General features: G+C 36.7%; 1 protein-coding gene across 1 annotated transcript in view; it reads right to left on the bottom strand.

Moving 5' to 3' along the window:
* Positions 1 to 27,797, bottom strand: part of HOOK1 (hook microtubule tethering protein 1) — a 122,862-nt gene that overhangs the window by 10,686 nt on the left and 84,379 nt on the right. Inside the window, exons 13-20 of the mRNA XM_007947413.2 lie at positions 26,468 to 26,555; positions 26,315 to 26,375; positions 17,895 to 18,035; positions 15,024 to 15,117; positions 12,901 to 12,935; positions 12,283 to 12,365; positions 10,984 to 11,084; positions 1,301 to 1,402 (exon numbers count right to left, since the gene is read on the bottom strand). Of these exons, the coding sequence (XP_007945604.1) occupies positions 1,301 to 1,402; positions 10,984 to 11,084; positions 12,283 to 12,365; positions 12,901 to 12,935; positions 15,024 to 15,117; positions 17,895 to 18,035; positions 26,315 to 26,375; positions 26,468 to 26,555 (705 nt within the window). The remainder of the gene's footprint in view (positions 1 to 1,300; positions 1,403 to 10,983; positions 11,085 to 12,282; positions 12,366 to 12,900; positions 12,936 to 15,023; positions 15,118 to 17,894; positions 18,036 to 26,314; positions 26,376 to 26,467; positions 26,556 to 27,797) is intronic.

Here is a 27,797-nt window from a genome sequence, read left to right as displayed (position 1 = left end):
GAAGTGGACGGGCTCTTCCTTCTTCCTAGTCTGTCTCAGTCTATAAGCTGGGCTGTTACCTGTGCACCAGGTGCATCTCGCTGAGTTTTAAACACCAGAGGCTCAGCCTCAAAACTCACGTCTACACATGTCACCACAGTAGGACAAACCGACAGACAAGTTTGTCTTGCTGTTGGAGACCTCTCATATCACCCCCACCTGGGTCTCTGTGGCTGACTGTACCTCTGTCTGGCTAAACAACAGAAAGAGCATATAATATGTTTCTCTGAAATATAATAATTCCAGTTAATCTAAGAAGAAACCAGCCATCAACTACTAGAATTTCAAGGCCAGTACTTAGAATTCAATATGGCTCTGCAATAATATAGATGCTATTATAAAGAGGTTTATATGTTTTTAAAAATAACATAAAAGATCCCCACAGCACTAAAAACAGTAGTTTTGTGAAACATTTTATAAATGAAACTAGAACACTCCCAATTATCAAATACACAATTCCATATTGACCTACTTAGCTCAGCTCAAAAAGGATGTCAGTGCTGGCATAAAAATAACTTTTAAAATTAAAGACTGATCTAATTAATGAGAGCATGCTATTATTAATACAGCTCTTAAGACTAATAATCAAGATTACTCATTTAATTCAAGGGCTTACTGAGATCTTTTAAGTATTTCTTTTACCAGTAATTCCAGCTGATATGCTTAAGATTAGGTTAGGAAGAAGATAAAGCTGGTTAACTATCATTTTTATATTTCTTTAATCTTTTTAAAATTTCTGAATAAAAGTCACATCAACAGAATTTTTGAAGGACCTTTAGACAAGGACTGTTCTAGGAAGTCAGGGATGTCCGTATCATTAGCTGTTATTGAGGGAGAGTGATATAATGCAGCATATAAACAGGGTACATAAACTGTACAAACTCAAAAAAGCCAAACTCACTGCTGTCAAGTTGATTCTGACTCATAAAGACCCCTCCCTGGGTTTCCAAGGTGGTACACCTTTATGGAAGTAGATTGCCCAGTCTTCCTTCTGAGGAATGGCTGATGGGTTTGAACCACCAGCCTTCTGGTTAGCAGTCAAATGCCTTAGGCGCTATGCCACCAGAGCTCCCCATAAACTGTACAGAGATCGATATTGTGAGCTTGTGAGATTCTTTGTAATAAGCATACCAAGTGCTAATAAAATAAATTTCTAACTTGTTGTGAAACTTGATAATTAATGGCAAATATATGATAGCAGTTAATTACCAGGATTACACAAGAATAATGAAGAGGAGATGAGTTAATATGAAAACTTTACCTCCAGAATCTCAATTCTTCTCTCTTTCTCTGACAACTGTTTTCTAAGTAGCATTATTTCAGCTGAGGCTGGATTTAATTTGGGATCTAAAGTTTTTATTACCTGTTTAAAGAAAAAAGAAAACAATATTTTATGTTCACTTTATCTTATCAGGTATACAATATAATAAAAGAATATATTTGATAAAGTATGTGTAAGTAAAATGGAAAATCATTAGGAAATTTAGGAGCTACCTATAGCTGTTTTATAATCTAATTTAAAAAAAAAATAACTTATTCTATAGATGAAAAAACAAATTAAGTATATAAAAAAAATACACTTATGTCAAAATCAACATCCCCTTCCAAAGGCTCAGTACTAAGGAATACCTTTTTATTAGCCTTTTTAAACTTTGAGCATTGTGGCTTTGAAATAATTCTTTCCACATTTGTTTGACATACATATTTAAAAAAATTTAAATGAATTTAAAAATGATAGGGATTTTCTGATTTTACAAAATAAAAGTAACACATAGAAATGAAATTCTTAACAATCTTTCTCAGTATCACTGTTGTTAAATATAATTCATTAGATAAGATCAATAAACAGTGAAATCAATATAACAGATGGTAGATGTCAGTGATTTGTCTGCAAACCCTAAGGTGCTCTAATCACATTATGTGAATTTCTAAAAGTTGGGTAAAAAAGATGTTTGATCAGAATATAGTTAAGAAATGCAACCTAACTACAAAATCAGCAGTCTGTTAGGAAACCAACTTGGAAACGTCAGGTATAAATTATAAGCAAAAGCTACAAACTACCCTAAAATAAGAACATCCATATGATATAATTATACATCTAATAAAAAAAGGTTGAAAATTTCATGAATTATGAAAATGTCATTCACATAAGTAAAGAAAAAGTCCAAAAGGCAGTATACTTAATGAATGGACACACTTATTCATTCAAAACAATTTACCAAGTGCCTATGTGTGGCAGACACCACCAAGATGGAACATCATGGGAATACAGCAGTTTACTAGATGCCAGTCCTCCCAGGGCTCACATTATAAGAAGAGAACATATTAACAGTTTCAATCATAATTCAATTACAATGTTTTTACCTCTAAGGTGATGACAATCAGGTCATTCTCTAAATTTTTGTATTCTCTAAATTTTACATATTCTCTAAATTTTCTATAATGCAGATACATTACTATTTTAATCACCCTTTTTTTGCTCAACTCTCAAATAACATTTAGAGGAAAAAAGTTACATTTAGCAAAACAAGCAACTATCTTTTAATTTCATTGATGACAAGTGAAGAGGACTTGAATCACTTACTGATGAAGATCAAAGACTACACCCTTCAGTATGGTGTACACCTCAACACAAAGAAAACAAAAATTCTCACAAGTGGACCAATAAGCAACATCATGACAAATAGAGAAAAGACTGAAGTTGTCAAGGATTTATTTTACTTGGATCCACAATCTATGCCCATGGACGCAGCAGTCAAGAAATCACATGAAGTATTACACTCGCCAAACATGCTGCAAGAGACCTCTTTAAAGTATCAGAGAGCAAAGGTGTTCCTTTGAAGACTAAGGTGCACCTCACTCAAGACATGGTATTTTTAATCACTTTATACACATATACAAACTGGACAATGAATAAGGAAGACTGAAGAAGAATTGATGCATTTGAATTATGGTGTTGGCAAATAATACTGAATATACCATGGACTGCCAGAAAGAACAAATCTGTCTCAGAACAAGTACAGCCAGAATGCTCCTTAAAAACAAGGATGGTTGAGACTTCATCTTTCATACTTGGTCATGTTATGAGGAGGGCCAGTCCCTGAAAAAAATATTATGCTTAGAAAGTAGAAGGTGAGTGAAAAAGAAGACGACCTTCAACAAAATGGACTGACAAAGTGGCTCCAACAATGGGCTCAAGTATAGCACTGATTGTGAGGATGGTGCAGGCCTGAAAAGTGTTTTGTTCTATTGTATATAAGGTCGACAGGAGTCAGAACCAACTCAACAACACAAACACTGATGACAAGAATATGGTACTCGGACTTGCTGTAAAATGGTGTAATAGGCAGACAAGCTACACATACCTTTTTCAACAAAGAAAAGAAAAAGTAATTGACATAGATACAAAATAAAATCCTGGAGCCCTGAGCTTTGAAAGGAAGGATACAGAAATGGATTAAACACCAACTAGAAGAAGAACCTGAATGAACACACTGAGTAAGCAGACAAACAGAGCTTTGGAATATCAGCTATCCTGACAGCATGGACAACCTGAGTATTTCCAAGTGGTGTTAGGACCTGAGAATTAACCTAGAAATCTGCCTTGGTTGTCGAGGGCTGCATGGATGACTGCACTGTTGGCTGATGACTAAAGAGGGAAACAAAGAAGGATACAAACTGAGCTGTAGACTTTCAGCTGTCCAGAGGGCACAGCCATTTTGAATAATTAAAGTGATAGCATTCTCGTTCAGATTCCAGAGACCTAAGAATAGGCTGCACTTGCTAAGGACAGCACGGACATATGGGAGGCTGACAACAGAAAAGGAGACATGTGATGAGTTCATAAGTGCTGCCAACTAGTGAACAGAGAAGCACAGTACTCACAGTACTCTGCTTACTCATATAACATCCAAAGAAAACAAAATCTTGGGTGAATCACTCCAACATACAATCACTGATCAAATATAAACACAAAAATGTCACAATGTCTTGGAGACAACAGCAGCCCATCACAGTCCACACAAAAAAGCAAGATAAAGTGGTAGAAACAAGGGAGCAGGATTTAGACCCAGAACACATCCCTGAGGAAGAAGCAGCACTGGAACTCCCTAATAAGAAATTCAGAAGAATTATATTTAGGTACCTTCAATGGATTGACAGATCAGAAAAAAGTACACTGACAAAACTGAGAAGAACACAGAGAAAACCCTAGAACAATTTCAGAAGATAATATAAGAACAAATGAAAAAATAGATGAAAAATTAGAAATGATAAAAAAATCTACAGATAGAAATCCAGAAGACTAATAGTAATTTTCAGATAACACACTGAATGGGCACAGGAGTACAACTGAATCAATGGAAGACAGAATTAGATTGAAGACAAATACCTGAATACTTCTTTGGAAAGGGATCAATCAGAAAAAAGATCAAAACAAAATGAAGAAAGCTTAAGGTTCATATGGGATACCATCAAAAGGAATAAACTATGTGTAATCAGAATTCCAGAACAGGAAGAGACAAATAAAAGCACAGAGAAAACTGTCAAAGATTTGTTGGAAGAGAACTTCCCTGATATGATGAAAGATGAGAATATATTCATTCAAGAAGTCCAATGAACCCCAAACAGGATAGACCCTGTTCTAGTTACCTAGTGCCACTCTGACAGGAATATACCACAAATGGGATAGCCTTAACAAACAGGAGTTTATTCTCTTAGAGTTTGGATAAGTCCAAGTTCAAAGTGCCAGGCTTTAGGGGCTGGGTGAAAGCCCCTCAACCTTGGGCTCCAGCTCTGCTTCCTGCTCCTGCCCCATTGGAGCTAGAGTCATTTCTTCACTCAGACAGCTACTGGCTGCTAAGGCTGACAAGTCCAAGGTTGACAAGTAAAAAGGCACAGTCCCAACATTACCAAATCAAACATGGCAGGCCATTAATTTAAGTCCATTGTAAGTCCCAAGGTCAGCAGAGCATGGCAGGCTACTGAACAATGACATGGCTACATGCAGGGTCCAAACGTGTCATAAACCATGCCCAAAGCTGCTGCTTACATACGGGAAGCAGACCACATACCCAAAGCAGCTACTCAGGTGCTCTAGTAGATACCACCATGGAGTTAATTACCAATCTCACCATGGGGAATGACTACATCCAGCTGCCCAGCCACTCAACCAGGCCCAGCAAGTTGACACACAGACTTAACCAACACAGACCCCAATAGAAAATGACCAACACATAGCATCATCAAACTCACCAAAAACAAAGACACTTACCCAACAACAGCATAATATACATTCTTTTCCAGTGCACACAGAACATTCTCCAGGACAGACTGTATGTTAGGCCACAAAGGAAGCCTTAATAAATTTAAAAACATTGAAATATTGCAAAGCATCTTCTCAGATCACAATGCTACATAATTGGAAATTAACAATAGGAAGATCAATGGAAAAAGAGCAAACACATGGAAACTGAATAACACCCTCCTTGAAACTGACTGGATAACAGAAGAAATAAAAATGAAATTAGAAAATTGATCACATGCCACCTCCTGAAATGGATGAACACTGACTAATCCTTTTTTGATTCTGTGAAGGAAGATGGGGCAATCTACTTCCGTAGTGATACTGCCTTGGAAACCCAAGAAGGGGTTGCTATGTGTTGGGTCTGACTCGATGGCACATAACAACAACAACAACACTCCTTACATCTTCTTTTGATGTTTCCTACATCATTCATTACCCACAGAATCTTTCAATATTGCAATTTGAGACTTAAATTTTTCCTCAGTTCTTTCAGTTTGAGAAATGCCAAGCGTGTTCTTCCATTTTCGTTTTCTAACTCCATGTCTTCGCGTATTTCATTATAATTGACTTTGTCTTCTCAAGCTGCTCTCTGAAATCTTCTGTTCAGCTCTTTTATCTTGTAATTTCTTCCATTTCCTTCAGCTATTTGCCATTCAAGGCCAAGTTTCAGAGTCTCTTCTGATATCCATTTTGGTCTTTTCTTCCTCTCCTGTCTTTTTAATGACCTTTTACTTTCTTCATGGATGATGTTCTTGATGTCATCCCACAATTCCTCTGGTTTTTAGTCACTGGTATTCAATGGATCAAATCTATTCTTTGGATGGTCTCTAAATTCAGGAGGGATATTATTAAGGTCATATTTTGGCTCTTGTGGACTTGTTTTAATTGTCTTCAGCTTCAATTTGAACTTGCATAACAGCAGTTGATGATCCATTCCACAATCAGCTCTTGGCCTTGTTATAGCTGAAGCTATGGAGCTCTTCCATTACCTCTTGCCACAGATGTAGTCAATCTGATTCCTGTGTGCTCCATATGGCAAAATCCATGTGTACAGTTGCTATCTGTGTTGTTGAAAAAATGTATTTACAATGAGTAAGTTGTTGGTCTCGCAAAATTCTATCATTCAATCTCCAGCGTTATTTCTATTACCAAGGCCAAATTTTCCAACTACTGGAGATTCTTCTTTGTTTCCAACTTTTGCATTCCAATCACCAGTGATAATGAGCACAATTTAATTGCACGTTCAGTCAATTTCAGACTGCAGGAAGTTAGTAAAAATCATCAATTACCTCATCTTTGGCTTTGGGGGTTGGTGAGTAAATTTGAATAGTAGTAGTATTAACCGTTCTTCCTCATAGGCGTATGGATATTATACTATCATTGACAGCATTGTACTTCAGAGCAGATCTTGAGACATTCTTTGTGATAATGAATGCCGTGCCATTCCTCTTCAATTTGTCATTCCCAGCATAGTAGATCATATGTATGTCTGATTCCAAATGGCCAAAACCAGTCCATTTCAGCTCACTAATGCCTAGGATATCAATCTTTATGCATTCCATTTCATTTTTGACAACTTCCAATTTTCTTAGATTCATATTTTGTACATTCCATGTTCTGACTATTAATAGATGATTGCAGCTGTTTCTTCTCATCTTGAGACATGCCACATCAGCAAATGGAGGTCCCAAAAGCTTTACCCTATCCACATCATTAAGGTCAGCTCTCCTCTGAGGAGGCAGCTCTTCCTCAGTCATATTTTGAGTGCCTTCTGACCTGAGGGGCTCATCTTCTGGCACTATAGTGGACAATGTTTCAGGGCTATTCATAAACTTTTCCAGTAATATATCAGACAGTGTTTTACTACTATTCATAAGGTTTTCACTGGCCAATTCTTTGAGAAGTGGACAGCCTCTTCCTTCTTCCGAGTCTGCCTTAGTCTGGAAGCTCTGCTGAAACTCGTCCACCATGGGTAACCCCGCTGGTATTTGAAAAACCAGTGAGCATAGCCTCCAGCCTCCTGCCTCACAGCAACATGCAAGCCACCACAGTATGACAAACTCACAGATAAGTTTGTGTCCCTTAGTTGTTCTACACCACTCCACTCCCTTTCTCTCTCAGCCACTCCAAACTGCTGCTCTCCCTTAGCCACTCCAAATCTGCTGCCTCACTTCCTGGCCTCCCCCATCCACTCCAACACCTGCTTGCTGCACCTGGCTCACTTTTCTGGCTTGTCCCAGGAGCTCCAACATCTGCCTGCCAAGCCTGCCTCACTTACCTGCCCTGCCCCAGGTGCTCCAACACCCAATTGCCGTGGCTGGTCTACTTACCCGGCCTGCCCTAGGCACTCCAACACCTGCCTGCCATGCCCAGCTCACTTACCTGGTCTTCCCCATGCACTCCAACACCCTTCTACGGTCAGGTGATTTTTGACAAAGGGCTGAAATCCATTAAATGGGGAAGAGATGATCTGTTTAACAAATGGTGCTGGCAAAACTGGATATCCATTTGCAGAAAAGTAAAACAAGATTTGTACCTCACACCACACACAAAAACTAACTCCAGATGAATCAAACACTTAAGTGTGAAACCTATAACTATAAAGATAAAAAGAGAACTTATAGATTGTGAAAAATATTTGGCAAAGACATATCTGACAAGGGACTTATCTTAAAATATATAGAAAACTCCAACACCTCAACAACAAAAAGACAGACAATCCAATCCATTCAGAAGACATGAATAGACATTTCACCAAAGAGATACTCAGGTGGCCAACACACACATGAAAAAATGTTCATAATCATTAACCACTAAAACCAAAAAAAAACCAAACACACTGCTATCGAGTCAGATCCAACTCATAGCGACCCATCCTTGGGTTTCTGAGGCAGTATCACTATAGAAGTAAGATTGCCCAACCTTCTCTCTGAGGAGTGGCTGGTGGATTTGAACCACCAGCCTTCTGGTTAGCAGTCAGATGCCTTAGGCACTACGCCACCAGAGCTCCTGGAGAGATGCAAATCAAACAACAATGAGATACAATCTCACCCCAGCACTAATGGCAAAGTTCAACAAGACAGAAAATAACAAATGCTGGTGAGGATGGAGAGAGACCGGAACTCTCATACACCGCTGATGAGACTATAAAATGATACAACCACTGTAGAAAGCAGTATGGTGATTCCTTAAAAATTTGGAATTAGAAATACCATTTAATCCAGCAATCCCATTACTAGGTATATATCCTAAAGAAGTGAGAGCAGGACAAGAACAGATACGTGCACACCAATGTTCATAGCAGCACTTTTTCCACCAAAAGATGGAAACAACCTATGTGCCCATCAACAGAAGAATGTATAACCAAACTATGGTACATACACTGAATGGAATACTATGCAACACAAAAGAATAATGTGGAAACTGCAAAACACTGTTTAACATGGATGGACTTACTTGTAAGACATTATGCTGAGTGAAGTAAGTCAATCCAAAAGGACAAATATTATGTATTATTGTAAGAAGTCATGGAAAAGTTTATATATGAAAGGAAACTTTGTTGGTTATCAGAGAGGGGTGAAGGGGAAGGAAGGGAAGGGGAGGGGAGAGGAAGGAACACTGAAAAAATTAAAAATATTAAAAAAGAAAAATATGGTACTCATTCACTGCTTTGTGTGGTTAGCTATAATCTTTTAAAACATCCTTTAGAAATAAATGTCTTATTAAAATGTTCTTATGCTTTGACTCAATAGTTTCATTTCTAGGTTACATGGTTCAAATAATAAACCAAAATAAGAGCAAACCTTTCTTTCTGTATACATATATTGCCTATAGCCTTATTTCTAGTATCAAGGTGGGAAAAAAAAGAAGAAGAAATAAATACAAACTATTTCTAACAGCAGGATGATCATTAAATAAATTATCGTATATCTCACACAACTGAAAGCCATCCATTTATTTTTGCAAACTCTGCTCCATAGGGTAGTGTCTTTCTTGTTCATTGATGTTTTCCCAGTGATTAACATAGTAGGACTCAAATATTAATTAAATTATATGTATATAATATGAGGAAATGCTTAATATTTTAAGTTAAAAAATAGGAATTTTGTCAACAATCATGAGAAAAATATGCACTGAAAAAATGCATTGTTACGACAATACCATGTACCAAAATGTTAACAACAGCTGTCTCTGAGAATTTTCCTGTATTTTACATTTTCTACTATGAGCATTTCTGCTTTATTAACTGGGAGAAACTAAACTGTGGTAGAGACTGCTTGGATGTTTGCCATGCCTATTTCTCTTTTCTTCTAGAAACACAGCTAGCTAGCGTAGCTGCCTCCTTGCAGCTGGGTGTGGCCCTGTGCCTGAGTTCTATTCACTGAAATGAGAGTGACTGAAAATGTTTTGAGGCCTGATCCACTGCATACCTCCCATACAATCTATGCTGTCTTCACTCATCTACTATTTGGACAATGTCAAGAACAGGAATCCTATGTTGAAGAAGGCAGAGCCTCTGTCAATTTGGGACTCCCACATGCAGCAGGAATTCCTTCCCACCAACGACCGGACTTCATATGATTGATAAGTAAGGTTCTATAATGTTAAACTTTGAGAGCTTGGGCTTTATCTGTGGCTGCAAGTACTGGTTATGCCTTAATAAAGGGCTTCAGCTCTGCCTCTTATTCCAGGCCCACTGGAGGTGGAGGCTTTTTCTGAAACTCAGGCAGCTGCTGGCTGCTGAGTCTGACAAACCCAAGATTGACAGGTAAAATGGCATAATCCCAATATTGGCAGACGACATGGAAGACCACTAGTTCAAGTCCAGGAACAATGCCAAGATCCGCAGACATATGGCAGGTCAAGACTCAGCCAAATGCAGGGTCCAGATGTGGCAAAAGCCAGAGACCCTCCTCAAACCTTCTCCTTATATACCGTATGTAGGCCATACCCTGAAGGCAATTACTTAGTTGCTCACAGCAGATTCCATCACGGAGGTAATTACAATCTTATCATAGGGAATAACAACATCCAGCTGCCCAGTAACTCAAAACCATGGCCCAGCCAAGTTGACACACAACTACCACACCAAAATAGTACTCTAATATTCTCTAAGATAAAATACTAATATTTAATTAACAATATATATATAGTAATTCATGGAAAATAAAGATTTTATGAGAATAATATACTTCCAGATATCTAAAAGAAAAGTATGAAATAGAGGGAAAAAAAAAGATTCATTCTTGTGACCATTAGAATAAATAATGTTTAACTGTCTAATTCTAGACTAAATGTAAACCAGCTTAAAATGCTAAATATTCATAAAACACAAAAAATTCATTTTAAGAGTTAAAGTTTCCACACATTACAGTACTGATTTTTGTCTAATGAAGTCATTATAGTCACTGTGTAAACTGTCCCTATGGACCATGTTTGTTTTATCTGAAGCTGATGAGTGAGACTGAGAAAGTATAAGGGCTGATGTGGAGACATACCAGGAATCTGATAGGGAAGGAGAAGCCATCAGAAACAAAGCGACCTGATATAGATGCAGGAATAGCAGTAGAGCCAGGCACAAAAGATTTAATTAGAATACGGGTCACAAAGAGTCGAGTTCTGAAAGCTAAACTACTCACATTTCTTGCTTTCTCCAAGTACATTTTATATCTTTCCTCCATTGCTTTCATATCTTCATCTTTCTTCTGAAGAGCAGCTTCAAGTTCACTGATCTTTTGTACTGTTAATAAAAATGAAATAAGACATAACTAAATACTTTCTATTTAAAATACTTCATCCTCACACAAAAAAAGTGTATATTTCTAAAGACTGGCAAGGGAACTTAAGGAGGACTAATGGACCATAAGAAACTTAGCCTACATAACCCTGAGACAGAGAAGAACTAAATGCTGTCTGGGTACCAATGCTAACCCTTGGAAATGAATCAAAATTGGAGATCCTGGAATAGAATGAGAGAAAAATGTGAAACAAAATTAAAAAATATAAAAAGTACCAGGATTACTGGTCAGAGAGACTGGTCGAACTCCCAAGGCTATGGTCCCTCGGTCACCTTTGGGCCTAGAATTGGATTCACTTCAGGGGCTCAACTCTCAGCCAAATAATAAATAGGCCTATGAGCTTAATCAATTACACCAGGGAGATGCATTCCTTAGAACAATCAACCACAGGAGATCAGAAGGGCAGCATTTGCACAGGGAGAAACCTAGGGAGGGAGGAAGGCACAGGTAAAAGCAGCACAGGGAAAAGGTAACCACAGGGAGGAAGTGGGAAGACAGCTGTTACATTGTGGGAACTGTAATCAGTGTAATACAAAATGAACACAAACTGTTGAATGGAAAACCAATTTGCTCTACATAATTTCACCCAAATCACAATAAAACTAAAAAAAAAAAAAGAAATTTTCCATTTCTTCTCTGTAGTGAACTTTCACCTAAAACTTAACTACAACCAATACATACTTAATCATTTCTTATTAATTTGTTTCTCATAAAACTGTCTATGAACTGCTTTATTTAGCTATTTTTCTCCTTTTTATCAAGTATTTCAATGAGCAAGTATATCTTACAATATAAGAACAATCACAGTAAGGGCACATAAAGCATTCCTTCTCTATAGTGTTCTGAAGCTTACTGTCAGATACCTAATTTTAAATCATTATTTTACTTATATTTCCATATTATTCATTCTATTGTTTTATGTTTGATACTACTCTATATCAATTAACTGATTATGTCAAATTTACATTTTTTGTTTCAAGATTAGATAATTAATGACTTCACAAAAAAATTATCATAGTTCTTATTTTCAATGTGTATACCTAGGCATCGTTCAAAGACATATATATAGTTCTTGCATCCTTCAACTAAATAGAACAAGTCCTTAAGTATCATCTGATCCAGATTTTTACAAATACCTACCATTCTGGTTTACATCTGGCTGGAGATCTTCAATGAGCTCTTGTTTCTTCTGTAATTCTTCATGGACCTCTGTTAGCTTTTCCCTAAGTAGCAGAAAGAGCATGGGGCTTTGGCGTCAAAGAGATCTAAAAATGAAAACTAGTCTCTGTCACATAACATTTGTGGACTGTGGGCAAGGCACTTTCTCACCGTTAACTTCCTCACCTGTGAAATGGGAATAATACCTAACTCTAGGAGTTGTTGTAAGGATGTAAACTGCCTAGAACTTGGCGGATGCAAAAAATATAAACTATTTCCTCCTGCCACTCTCACTTCCAAAAAAATAAAAGGAGATATTTTATAGGATTACCACCCTTGTACATAATCTAGCTGTTATACTTGTTTGCTTGTTAAATTCTTCAAACGGCAAAAGAAAATTATAGGAGAGTTTGGGATTACTGGAGGCAGTCTAAATCTTTTAGCATGTTTTTCTTCTTATGTGTTGATGACAGTGGTTAACAATCAATTTAGCATCAGGTTATCTGCTTGTATAACCAAAATCTTAAAAGGGTATTAACTCTGGAATTGTTTATAACACTTCCTCTTTCATATTTGAAATGAAATACCAGCTTTACTTACATATGAGCTTCCAACTTCTGCTTTAGTTTGCTGGACTATAAAATAAAAAAAAAGTTGCTGTAAAAGTTTGTCTTGACAAAATTTTCCAGACATCAAAAACTTTTAATCTCCTTTTGAAGGTGTACTGTTTAATAATATAATGTAAATGTATTTAAAATTTCTACTTCTAATAACATTTATGAAAACAACATTTTAGTTATGTTTCATTTCAAAGCAAAAAGAAAATGGAGAATAGGAAATGAAATAGGGAAGAGAAATGAAATAACAGGAAAAAAGTGCTTTATATTTCTAAGTTTAAAAAATAAAATTTGTACTTGAACAAAAAACAGCAAATGCAAGCTAAATGTGATATACTAAAGAGTATCAAACATTTGGATAACTAAAAATTCATTTATTTAAAATACAAATTTTAAAGTTTTAGGCCTATAATGAAGAACAAACCTAATGAACTGAAACAATTATTTAAATATATCAAATGTAGACATTTTAATGTTAACACCAATGTTGTCTCTTTATAACAGCAAGCACTTTAATGTTAATGAAGCAAGTGGATCTTGTTAAAAAATAAATAAGTAAAATTTCCTCTTAAAAATATTTAAGTTACAAATAGTAGCTTTGCATCAACTGAGTAGCTGAACAGTTTAAAATGTGATAATCAGAAATACAATTAGGACACCAATAAATTGAAAACATAAAAAAGATGAAGAAATTTCAACTTTTCATAATACTTTAATCCAAAATTTAATCCCCCAAACAGATCCTATTTTAAAAGTATTCCCTAATATGGCTTAAAAAAATATTTGTATTAGAGAGGTTACAATACCGTATATATGCACATATGAGATGTCGCCATGCATGAGACGATTTCTATTTTCCAAGCCCCCAGGGAAAAAAGAGAAAATTATATAAAGGATATAAGAGATTGAAAGGAAATGCTACCTTTTCAATTTTCCTTTTCATCTCTTCACTTATTCTGCATAGTTTCCTTCCCCATCAACACAGGTATAATCCCTAGCTTTTTCTCTAAACTCAATCAATCAGTATCTAACATACATCTAACAAAAAAAGGGAAAACTCACTGCAATCAAGTTGATTCCAACTCACATTAACCCCCATTGGGTTTGTACAGTGGTATATCTTTAAAAATCCCATCTTCCTTCCACAGAGTGGCTGGTAGGTTTGAACTACCAATCTTCTGGTTAGCAGTCAAATGCCTTAGGCACAGCGCCACAAGAACTCCCACACATCTAGTCCTATCATTTTTGTTGTTCTTTTGAATGAAATACATACTTCCCTCAATCATTGCTTCTTTTCCTCTACACATATGGAGATCAAACTATAAAGAAAGTGTTAGGCATATTCAGAATTAGGCTAAGTTTGATGTCTTTTAAATTCCCTTATCTCTGCCCTCATGGTTTGTTGTTGTTGTTATGTGCTGTTAAGTCGGACCCAACTCACAGCGATCCCTCTTTGGATTTCTGAGGCAGTATCATTATGGAAGTAGACTGCCCAACATTCTTTCCGAGGAGTGGCTGGTGGGTTTGAACTGCCAACTTTCTGGTTATCAGTCAAGTGCCTTAGGCACTACGCTACCAGAGCTTCTAAAACCAAAGAAAATGCAAGACCATAAATCATTATGGATGGAGGGAGAAAACAAGAGGGGTAAAGTCTCTAACACTGCACAAAGGTTTCTGTCTTTCATAGGCTGATATAAACCCATTTCTTGAATGTTTTTTTGGAAGAAATCATTTTGTCATTCTCTAATTTCCTATTAGAAATTTTCCTCAATTTTGACTGTTGATAACACTTATTTGGGTTTTTTCTCAGGCCAGCCCTGTTGGAATCTAAGGCCTCAATTGTAGCATGTTCTCAACCAGGAAATACTATGAGCTTAGATGTAACTGCTTAAGTAGGGCAGACAGAAATAACTGTATAGTATACGTGATCAATTTATAAGATTCAAATTGGCAAAATCACTGCATCTGTTATGCAGATATATACGGTATTTAACGATGCACTCTAAATAAGGGAAGTGTATTCAAATACCAGATTAATTTGGGCATCAAGATCTCCTATTGTAGAGAGTCTATACACAAAAAAATTACAATTTCTAAGTTACTTACACTTTCACCTTCGGACTTGGAGCCTTGCTCCTGTAAAGACTTCTGGAGGTCCTCAATCTGCTGCTGTAATTCTCGGATACGCTCCTGGCTCAACCTATTGTAAGATGAGACATATATATTTATTTAAAATATTAAAAATCAAAGTAGTTAAAGATCTGTAATTTAAAGGTAGATTCATGTAATTTAATTCATAATATAGACATTTGATAGTAATAACAAATGCTGAACTAATTATCTGTATTTAGGTATAAAATGTACCACAATGAGCTATTTCCAAGGAAATACTTAAGAAAAGAAAAAGAACATATTTTTATCATGAAAACACATATGCCCAAATTTTAAAATTTAGGATTTTATGTATCATTGGCAAAACATACAATTTCTGCACTGTACTCACTGGTAAAAAATTCAGAAATCTAGCTAAATTTTTCTACAGTTTTGTATTTAGTAAATAGAAGCTAACTTTCTATTTTTAGTTTCAAATCTAAAGATGTATTGGGAGAAGAGGGAGGTCATCATTTCACCACAGTTTCTCTATTACCTGTTCTTTTAAGAGACTAGCACTAGCAAATAGTGCAGATTTTAATTTAGCTAAATTGAATTCTTTAAAATACTGCTTAAAAGTTGCCTCCATTGGAAGATACCAGAAAGAATTAGGATCTTTCTGTCTCTATCTAATACATTATCTGCCCATAATACTACTACTGTAATTGTCACATAATGTAATAATTATCTATTCACATGTCTATCTTCCTATGATTAACTGCCTAAAAACTGAAACTTAGTATATCTAGTACTAGTAATTGGTATTGGACTGTATTATTTAATGGTCTCATCAGAAAGTTAAAATATTATTCTTTTTTTAACTACAGTGATTTAACAGCACACACACAAGTTTGAGGGAGACAAGATTTAAGTGTCTCACACTGCTGGTGGTCTCTAAGATCCAATAAAAGTTGAACAAATCAATCCAAATATACTTGATAGCAAGAGTGCTATTTATAAGAAGTAGATTAACATAATTGTTAAGAGGAGACTAATGAGCCAGACTGACTAAGGGTTCAAATTTAGGCTCCGTGACTAACTAGCTCTGTAACCTCGGGTAACTTACTTAACCTCTCTGTACTTCCCTTTCCTTATGCACAAAAGAGAGATAATAATAGCTACTACTTCATAAAAGTTATCCTGAAGATTTACTAAGTGAATACCACCCCCTAAAAAAAAAGTTCCTAGAAAAGCACCTGGCACACCTCTCTATGTGGAGCAAAGAAGAATGAAGAAAATCAAAGACTCAAGGAAACAATTAATCCAAAAGATTAACAGACCCCGCAAATCCCAGGCTACACTATCCTGAGACCAAAACAAAGTCTGGTTGCGAAACCTGGCTACCACTACTGACTGTTCTGATGGGGGTTGCAATAGAAGGTCCTGGACAGAAAGGGGGAAAAAAAAAAAACATGTTGAACAAAATCATAAAGACCACCAGACTTACTGGTCTGAAAGGAGCTCTGGCAGCATAGTGGTTAAGGTATTTAGCTGCTAACTAAAAGGCCAGTGGTTCAAAGCTATCAGCTCCTCCACAGGAGAAAGATGAGATAGTCTGCTTCCATGAAGATTTGTAGCCTTGGAAATCCTATGAGGCAGTTCTACTCTGTCCTACAGGGTCATTAGGAGCTGAAACTGACTCAATACTGGTGGAACCTTTGAAATTTTGGCTCTCAGGCACTTTTTAAGCCTGCAACTGAACTCTACCTATTAGATCAATTTTCAGCCAAAGAACAACAGACAGTCCTGTCAGGTGAGCAATAACACCAGGGAGGAATGCACTCCTTAGAACAATTAACCATACAGATATAATGGCTGCATTTGCCCAGGGAGAAAGTTCAGAAGCAGGAAGGGACAGGAAAGAAGGACGAACGGAAATGGGAAACACAGGAAGGGGAAGAGTGCTGTTACATTGTGGGGATTGCAATCAACGTCACACACACACACACAAAGTGTAGGAACTGTTGAATGGAAAACCAATTTGCTCTGTAAACTTTCACCCAATCCACAATACAAAGTTAAAAAACAAAAAGTGCTTTGCATACAGGAAGCCTACATAAATGTTACCTAGTTTTATAATTTTTGAGTGCCTCATTGTCAACAGGTAAGTACCACCTATTTTAAGTTCATTTTCTATAATCTTCCTAACAACTTGCAAATTAGTACCACTTTCTATTTAAAGTTGGGAATACCAAATAAAGAGAGTTTACTTGCTCAGAACAAAACTGTTAATAAAATAAAATAGAGGTGGGATTCAAATTTAACTCTAAAATCTACGTCCCATTGATTTTGGTCTATTGTATCAGACCACAGTAGAGAGTCAGACTGTCATTTATTCATATTTAAATTTTCTGTCAATTGTGAAGATATTTAAATGAAGAGCTTGGTTGTCCAAGACTGCTAAAATTAATGGATCATCCACGAGTCCATTAGTTCTATAATAAAATAGTTACAATGAATAACTTGACTTCTTTTATAGGGTGAAGTTATAGCAGTGACAGACTACAAACAAATAAAAAATCCAGACTTCCAGAAACCCTAATTAATTTAACTACAATACTATGTTCCACTTCTGGGAATTAGGATTTGTAGTTTGGCTCTGGTAGCATAGTGGCTAAGACACTTGCCTGCTAACCAGACAGCTGGCGGTTCAAACCCACCAGCCACTCCTCGGAAGGAAGGTTGGGCAATCCTACTTCCGTAGTGATACTGCCTCGGAAACCCAAGGAGGGGTCGCTATGAGTCGGGGCCGACTCGACGGCACACAACAACAACAACAACAACAATCAAATCACCATTATGACCAATTATAAAGAATCAGATCACCTTTGATCAGTTTCCAGTTCATTCATTTTACGGTGCTTCTGTTCCAGCTGCTCCTGAAGTTCTTCAATACGTTCATTCTCAGTCCCTTCCTGTTGTAAGCGAAGCATCTTATTTTCATGTTGCAGTCGAATAAATACCTCCCTGATGTTGAAAAGCAAAATTTTTATTTTAATTTTTTTAAAATAATGATTTTTACATTCTTAAAAATTTTTAAGAAGAAATTCTAGTCCACTCAAACTGCCATTTTAAAATACTACCAAAGTTTCTGAAAATTTTTGTTTTTGAAAAATTCACATTGCAAGACAATGCCTCATAAAGCAAGCACATTTTTTAAAGTATACAAAAAAAAATAAATAAATAAACCCCTTGAGTTTCCGAGGTGTTATCTCTGCAGAAGTAGAATGCCCGGCCTTCCTTCCAAGGAGTAGCTAGTAGGTTTGAACCACCAGCCTTCTGGTTAGTAGTCAAATGCCTTAGGCACTATGGCATCAGAGTTCTAGGATTACATTTCAGCAAATTCTTATTATGGAAATTCCTAAGAGATAATGTGAATTACTTTACTTCTATAAGTTAGAAACTCTTCACCAAAGGTAATACATAGGTTATTACAAAACATAACATAAAAAACAATAAATTGAACAAGACCATGTTGTTGTCATTAGGTACCACTGAGTCAGCTTCGACTCATAGCAACCCTATGTACAACAGAATGCCTGGTCCTGAACCATCCTCATAATCCTGGCTTGAATCCATTGTTGCAGCCACAGTGTCAATCCCTCTCATTGAGGATCTTTCTCCTTCTCACTGACCTATTTTACCAAGTATGATACCTTTCTCCAGGGACTGGTCAGTTCTGACAACACAACCAAAGTAGGTGAGGCAAGGTCCGGCCATTCTTACTTATAAGGAGCATTCAGGCTGCACTTCTTCCAGGACAGATTTGCTCATCTTCTGACAGACCATGTTATTTTCAGTATTTTTCACAAACATCACAATTCAAAGGCATCAACTCTTCTTCAGTCTTCCTTGTTCAGTGTCCAGGTTTCACATGCATATGAGGTGAAAAGAAAATACTATGGGTTGTATTAGGAGCATCTTAGGAAGTTTGGACAATCTACTTCCATAGTGATTCCGCCTTGGAAACCCAAGGAGGGGTCGCTGTGAGTCGGATCTGACTCGACGGCAGTGAGTTTGGTTTAGTCTTCAAAGTGACATCTTTGGTTTTTATCACTTTAAAGAGGTCCTTTGCAGCTGATTTGCCCAGTGCAATAAGATGTCTGGTTTCTTGACTGCTGCTTCCGTGAGTGTTGATTGTGGATCTAAATAAAATGAAATCCCTAACGACGTTAATCTTTTCTCCATTTATCATAATGTTGCTTAATGGTCCAGTTGTGAGGATTCTTCTTTTTTTTAATGTTGAAGTGTAATCCATATTGAAAACTCTAGTCTGATCTTCATCAGTAACTGCTTCAAGGCATCTTCACTTTCAGCATACAAGGTTGTGTCATCTGTATATCGCAGGTTGTTAATAAGTCTTCCTCCAATCCTGATTCCGTGTTCTTCATATAGTCCAGTTTCTCAGATTTGCTCAGCATAGAGATTGATTACGTATAGTGAAAGGATACAACCCTAACACACTTCCTTCTTGATTTTAAACCATGCAGTATCTCCTTGTTCTGTTGAAATGACAGCCTCTTGGTCTCTGTACAGGTTCCTCATGAGAACAATGAAGTGTTCTGGAATTCCCATTCTATGCAATATTATCCATAATTTATGATCCACACAATCGAATGTCTTTGCAGTTAACAAAACACAGGGAAACACCTTTCTGACATTCTTTGCTTTCAGCCAAGATCCATCTGACATCAGCAATGATATCCCTCATTCCATGCCCTCTTCTGAACCCTCTTCTGAAATTCCGGCAGTTCCCCGTCAATATACTGGTGCAAACATTTTTGAATTATCTGTAGCAAAATTTTACTTGCGCTTGGTATTAATGATATCGGTTGATAATTTCCACATTCTGTTCCACATTCACCTTTCTGTGGAATGGGCACACATACCGCTCTCTTGCAGTCAGTTTGCCAGGTGGCTGTCTTCAAAATTTCCTTGCATAATAAACAAGTGAGCACCTCCAGTGCTGCATCCATTTGCTGAAAGATTGCAATAGGTATTCTGTCAATTTCTGCAGCCTTGTTTTTCACCAATTCTTTCCGTGTAGCTTGGACTTCTTCCTTCAATAACATTCGTTCTTGATTATATGCTACATCCTAAAATGGTTGAACATTAACCAATTCCTTTTGGTATACTGATGCTGTGTATTCCTTCCACCTTCTTTTGATGCTTCTTCTATCATTCAGTATTTTGCCTACAGAATTCTTCAATACTGCAAATCAAGATTTGAGCTCTTTCTTCCATTTTTTAGCTTGAGAAATGCTGAGCAGGTGCTTCCCTTTTGGTTTTCCAAATCCAGGTCTTTGTATATTTCATTATATTACTTTACTTTGTCTTCTCAAGCTGCCCTTTTTAATCTTCTGTTCAGCTCTTTTAGTTTATCATTTCATCCATTCACTTTACTTACTCTCCATTTAAGAGCAAGTTTCAGAGGCTCTTCTGATCCCCGTTTTGGTCTTTTCTTCCTTTCCTATCTTTTTAATGACCTTTTGCTTTCTTCATGGATGATGTTTTTGATGTCATCCCACAACTCATCTGGTCTTTGGTCATTGGTATTCAATGCATCAAATCTGTTCTTCAGATGGTCTCCAAATTCAGGTGAGATATAAATCAAGGTGGCATTTTGGGTCTCATAGACTTGTTTGAAGTTTCTTCAGTGTCAACTGGAACTTGCACATGAGCAATTGATGGCCTGTTCTATCACCAAAGCCATGTTTTCTAACAACCAATGCTGCTTCTTTGTTTCCAACTTTCACATTCCAATCACCACTAATTATTATTGGTCAATTTCAGACTGGAGAAGTTGGTAAATCCTTCAGTTTCTTCATCTTTGGCTTTAGTAGTTGGGGCATAAATCTGAATAACATTATTAACTGGTCTTCCTCGTAGGTATATGGATATTATCCTATCATTGACAACATTATACTTCAGGAGAGATCTTGAAATGTTGTTTTTGACAATGAATGTGTCTGCATTCCTCTTTATCACTCCTAGTGTGAGGTATATTTAAAAAGGACTGGAAAGTCTTTCCAAAACAACAAAGTATTGATAACTAAAACATGAATATCTAGGGATTTATCTTAAAATCAAGTATTTAGTATCATTTCAGTGATGATTCAATTTATCTAAAATGAATTTAGTTGAAAATATTAGCAAATAAAATATATTGAAAATTAATATATATATAAATGACTTCTCAATGAATAGTGGTGGAACTGGATAACTACACACGAAACAATTAAGTTGAACCCTATTCTCACACTATATATAAAAATTAATTCGTATTAGATCACAGACTACACATAAGAGCTAAACCTATAGAACTCCTAAATCTTTGCGACCTTAAGTTAGTTGGCAATGGTTTTCTTATGAATGTCACCCAAAGCACAAGCAACACCAGAAACAATCAGACAAGTTGGATGTCATTAAAATTAAACTCATATTGCTACAAGAAATATCATTAAGAAAGTTAAGATAATCTACAGAATTGGGAGAAAATATTTACAAATCACTTAATTTGACAGGGGACTTACACCTAGGATATATGAAGAACTCTTACAACTCAGTAATAAGAAGACAAATAACCTAATTGAAAAATGGGCTAAATATTTTAATAGATATTTCACTATAGAATATATGCAAATGGGCATTAAGCACACAAAAAGATGCTCAACATCACTATTATTTGTTGTTGTTGTTAGGTGCCGTCAAGTTGACTCTGACTCACATCAACCTTATGTACAACAGAAAACAACACTGCCCAGTCCTCTGTGCAAGCCTCACAATCCCTACTGTATCTGAGCCCATAGTTGTAGCCACCGTGTCAATCCATCTTGTTGAGGGCCTTCCTCATTTTCGTTGACCCTCCACTTTACCAAGCATGATATCCTTCTCCAGGGAATAGTCCCTTCTCAGAACATGACCAAAGTAGGTCAGACGAAGTCTGGCCATTCTTGCTTCTAAAGAGCATTCCAGTTGCACTTCCTCCAGGACAGAGTTGTTTGTTTTTTTGGCAGTCCATGGTACTTTCAGCATTCTTCACCACTACTACAACTCAAAAGCATCAACTCTTCTTCAGTCTTCCTTGTTCACTATCTAGCTCCCATATGCATATGAAGCAATTGAAAATACCATGGCTTGGATTAGGTACACCTTAGTCTTCAAGGAGACATCTGTGCTCTTCAGCACTTGAAAGAGGTCTTTTGCAGCAGATGTGCTCTGGTAGCGTCGTGCCTAAGGCACTTGACTGCTAACCAGAAGGCGGGCGGTTCAAACCCACCGTCACTCCTCGAAAGGAAGATGGGGCAATCTACTTCCGTAGTGATACTGCCCCGGAAACCCAAGGAGGGGTAGCTATGAGTCGGGTCCGACTCGACGGCACATAACAACAACAAGTGTCCAGTGAAATATGTTGTCTGATGTCTTGACTGATGGTTCCATTGGTGTGACTGTAGAATCAATTAACATGAAACCTTTAACAACTTCAGTCTTTTCTCCATTTATCATGTTGCTGCTTATTGGCCCAGTTGTGAGGATTTTTGTTTTCTTTATGTTGAGATGTAATCCAAACTGCAGACAGAAATCTCTTATCTTCATCAGTAAGTGCTTCAAGTCATCCTCACTTTCAGCAAAGTTGTGTTTTCTGTGTATCGCAGGTTGTTGATGGGATTTCCTCTAATCTTGATGCCACATTCTTCTTCATATAGTCCAGCTTATTGTATTATCTGTTCAGCATACTAACTGAATAAGTATGATGAAAGCCTGACACACTCCCTTCCTGATTTTAAACCATTCGGTATCCCCTTGTTCAGTTCGAACGACAGCCTCCGGGTCTATGTACAGGTTCCAGAGAAGCACAATCAAGTGTTCTGGAATTCCTATTCTTCTCAATGTTATCCATAATTTATTATGATCCACACAACTGAATACTTTTGCATAGTCAATAAAACACAACTAAATATCTTTCTTGTATTCTTTGCTTTCAGCCAAGATCCATTTAACATCAGCAATCATTAGGAAAATGTATATCAAAACCACAACAAAATGTCATTTCACACTTTCATGATGGCTACATTAAAAAAAGACAGATAGTAACAAGCACTGGCATAAAACATTTGAACCTTCATACGCTGCTCGTAAGAATGATAAATGATTCAACCTCTTTAGAAAACAGTCTAGCAGCTCTTCAAAATGTTAAATATAGTTACCATATAACCCAGAAATTCCACTCTTAGTTATAAACTGAAAAGACAAATCTGTACAAAAATTTGTACATGAAATATATACAGTGGTATTATTCATGATAACCAAAAGGTGGGAATAACTCAAATGTTGATCAGCTAATGCATGGATAAACAAAATAGGATATTATCCATGTAATGGAATACCATTTACCAATAAAAAAGAACTAAGTACATGCTACGCTATAGACAAATCTTGGAAAATGCTATATTAAAAAAGGTAGTCACAAAGACCTTATAAAGTAGACTCCATTTAAATGAAATGTCCAGAGTAGGAAAATCTATAGAAACAGCAAGATTACTTGTTGCTTGAGGGTAGAATAAGGTAAAGGTAGTAATGGGAAAGGTCTGCCAGTGTGTATGAGGTTTCTTTATGGGATGACGAAAATGTTCTAAAATTAGATAGTAGTGATAGTTGTACAGCTCTGTAAAAAAAGTAAAATTTACTGAATCATACATTTTATTTTTTTAAAGTTTACTATGCTTTGGGTGCAAATTTATAAAGCAAATTTATTTTACATTTAAGTTTACATACATTTGATTTCATGCTCTGATTATCATCCCTGACCTTAACAAACTCTCTTCCCCTCCTGCCACTGTGACTACCTCCTCCCTGTGCCCTTCTTAACTATGCATTCCTGTCTGTCCAGCTTTCCCTTTATGTGAATGTTGGCCCTCTCATGGCTGATTGTTCTAAGGGGTGTATCTCCCTAGAGTAGCTAGGTGCATTGCCCAAAGGTAGGTATTCTACATGTACTTTCTACTGTCGGGGTGAAAGCCAATCCATGGAAATGAGTCCATTTCTAGGCCTGAAGGGTAACCTGTGGTCATAGTCTTGGGGGTTCCACGAGACTCCATCCAACCAGAAATTCTGGTCGTTTTTGCTTTTTTTCAATTTTGTTTCACATTTTTCCTCCCGCTCTATTCAGGATCTCCAGTTTTAATCCCTTTCTGAGTGGTTGGCATTGGCAGCCAGGTACCATCTAATTCTTTTGGTCTCAAGGTCATGAAGGCTGAGGTCCTTGTGGTCCATCTTATCTTTGGACTAACTGCTTCCAGATGCCTTTGATTTTCTTCACTCTACTTTGATTCAGATGAGAGGAGACCAAAAGTTGCATCTTCCATGGCCACTCAAAAGCTTTTAGGACCCCAGTCACTACTCACTACAGTAGGTTGTAAAACAAGATTTTTATGTACTATATGTTGTACCAATTGAGCATGATGTCCCTCGAGACTATGGTCCTGAGTCCCCAGGCCCAGTGATTCTCTCTCTCTCAAGGTGTTTGGTTGTCTCTGAGAAGTTACTCCAACCCTGTCTTCAGGTTCCTTCCCCAAGTGAACCTTTCCTTCTTTTTACAGTTAATGGGCTCATATAATATTTGTCCTGCAAATGACTTATTTCACTCAGCATAATGTCCTCCAAATTCATCCATGTTGTGACATGATTCCCGTATTCTTCACTATTCTTTAATGTTGCATAGTACTCCATTGTGTGAATGTACCATAGTTTAGTTATCCATTCATCTGCTGATGGGCATTTAGGCTGTTTCCATCTCTTTGCTATAGTGAATTGTGCTGCAATGGACATAGGTGTGCATATATCTGTTCACATTCTGTCTTTCACCTCTTTAGGATGTATTTCTAGTAATGAAATTGCTGGATCAAATGGTATTTCTATTTTTTTCAGTTTTTAAGGAAACACCATACCATTTTCCATAATGGTTATACCATTTTGCAGTCCCATCAGCAGTGTATGAGAGTTCCAATCTCTCTGAAACCTTGCCAGCATGTTATTTCCTGTCTTACAGAAGTTTGCTATCATAGCTGGAGTGAGATGATATCTCACTGTTGTTTTGATTTGCATCTCTCTAATGGCTAATGATCATGAGCATTCCTCATATGTTTGTTGGCTGCCAGTATATCTTTTTAGTGACGTGTCTGTTCATGTCCCTTGTCCATTTTGAACTGGGTTGTCTTTTTGGTGTTGAGTGTTGAAGTGTTCTATAAATTTTGGAGATAAGTCCCTCATCAGATATGTCATAGCCAAATATTTTTTTCTAACCTATAGGCTCTCTTTTTACCCTTTAGGAGAAGTTCTTTTAATGCACCTAAGAATTTGATTTTTAAAAGATCCCAGTCATCTAGCTTCTCTTGCACTGCCTGTGTATATTGGGTTATGCTTGATAGTTTATTTATGCTATACATTAGGGGCCCTAAATTTGCCCCTATTCTATTTTTGATGACCTTTATAATTGAATTGTACATTTTAAATGAGTGAATCATATGGTACATGAATTATGTCCCAAGGAAGCTTCTGAACAGAGAGTGAATAAAATTTTAAATAATAAATGAACTTATTACCCCATCTACCAAAAAATGAAAATAAAACCATAAAAATGCCAGACTAGTCAAGTGGCTAGAGGTAATCATGGAAATAAAAGACAATGATAAAACTGGGTTCAAGAGAAACCTCTAAAATTTGAATTTTATTTAACTTCTGTTTTGCTATTATTGACAGTTCCTAATTTTCACCTGGGGAGCTTTGGTAGCACAGTGACTAAGGCATTTGACTGTTAACTAGAAGGCTGGCAGTTCAAACCCATCAGCCACTCCTCGGAAGGAAAATTGGGCAATCTATTTCTGTAGTGATAACGTCTAAGAAACCCAAGGTGGGGTCACTATGAATATGTGGATTTGAATGTCATGTACTCAAAGGGTTCTCCATAGAATTAAAGAATAGGAAAATAAATAATTTCAACACAATACAGGTCATGCTATAAAAAACAGAGTATGTTATTCAGACAGCATGAAATTTTCATTTCCAATAAATTTTAAAATAGTTGTGGCAACAATAACAATCTGACTTAGAAAGTGTAAGGAGATAAGTAATTTTCATAACTATGACTCAAAAAATAAAAAAGGGTTATAGGCCAAGACATTTATTTGAATAAAAGCACATTTCTATTATTTTAAATATGGATTATCAATTAATAAAAACAAATTTACCTATATTCCACAGGCATAATTTCAGCAGCAAGATTTTCAAAACTTTTTGTGGCAGATATATCTAGACAACAAAAACTAGATTAGCATTTCAGTATTTTTTATCAGTAAGAAGGAAAAAAACAAAAGAACTTTTCTAAATTAAAAAATATTCACCTGTTTGGTTTAAGTGATCCTGTTGTACTTGTGAACATCGAAGCTCTTCATTCGTTTCTTTGAGAGTATCACGCTGTTCTATCAGTCTCTAAAAAAGAATTGTTGGTATCACCAAATATTTACTATTTTATGTTTACAATAATTTATCTTGACAAGCTAATTTATAATTGTTGCTTAAAAATGAAAATGTTTTTTAGTGCTAAGAGGTGACTCTTCTTTTGCATAAGTCATGTAAACAACCTTCTTTATATAACACATGGCTACTAATTTCCCCATGAGATAGTTTAACTTTGAACCAACTGAATGCAGTTAAGTAACAGAGTACAAGCACTGTACTGCAGGGTAATGAAGTCAGTGGACTTTGGAGCAAACTGGATTTTGTTTCATCACTCTGTAGCTATATTATCTGGGAAAGCTGTATACACATCTTCAAAACAGAAATACTGATGTTAGAAGCCTTTGAGTAGGTTCTGACTCACAGCAACTCTACATACAACAGAATAACATGACCAGTCTGGTGCCATCTGTTGCTATACTTCAGCCCACTGTTGAAGCCCCTGTATCTATCAATCTCTTTATGGGTCTTCCTCTTTTTTTGCTGACCATCTACTTTATATCAAACATGAAATCCCTCTCCAGAAACAAGTTTCTCCTGATAACATGCCCAAAGTATGTGAGACGAAGTCTCACCGTACTTGCTTCTAATGATTATTCCATTGTACTTCCCAAACAGATTTGTTCCTCCTTCTGGTAGTCCAAGGTATATTCCATATTCTTTGCCAGTACCATTACTAAAAGGCATCAATTCTTTTTCAGTCTTTTTTATTCCCTGTCCAGCTTTCACATGTATATGAAGTGATTGAATATACCATAGTTTGGGTCAGGCTTACCTTAGTCCTCAAAATGACATCTTTGTTTTTGCAGAAGATTTGCCCAAAGTAGTATGTTGTCTGATTTACTGACTGCTGCTTCCATGGGTGTTGATCATGGATGCAAGTAAAATGAAATCTCTGACCAATTCAATCTTTTCTCCATTTATCACGATGTTGCTTATAGGCCCAACTATGAATATTTTTACTTTCTTTATATTGAGGTATCAGCCCCAGGGTTACAGGTGAGGAGAGACAACTCAGGGACGCCTGAAGTAGCAAGCGAGAAGAGCAGGAGAAAGGGGATTAAAAGCCAGGAAGCCAGAGAGAAGAGCAGTCAGCCGAAGGGATTAGGTGAGGAGAGGCAACTCAGGCCCACCCAGAGTAGCAGGCCGGAACAGCAGGAGAAAGGGGATAAAGGCCAGGAACCAGGACAGAGGAGCAGTCAGCCCCAGGGACAA

Source organism: Orycteropus afer, unplaced genomic scaffold, assembly GCF_000298275.1.
Source record: "Orycteropus afer afer isolate SDZICR_OR568_19922 unplaced genomic scaffold, OryAfe1.0 scaffold00183, whole genome shotgun sequence".
NCBI classification, from domain to species: domain Eukaryota; kingdom Metazoa; phylum Chordata; class Mammalia; order Tubulidentata; family Orycteropodidae; genus Orycteropus; species Orycteropus afer.
The sequence above is the reverse complement of the archived record's forward strand: the minus strand, read 5'-3'. Positions and strand labels throughout refer to the sequence as shown.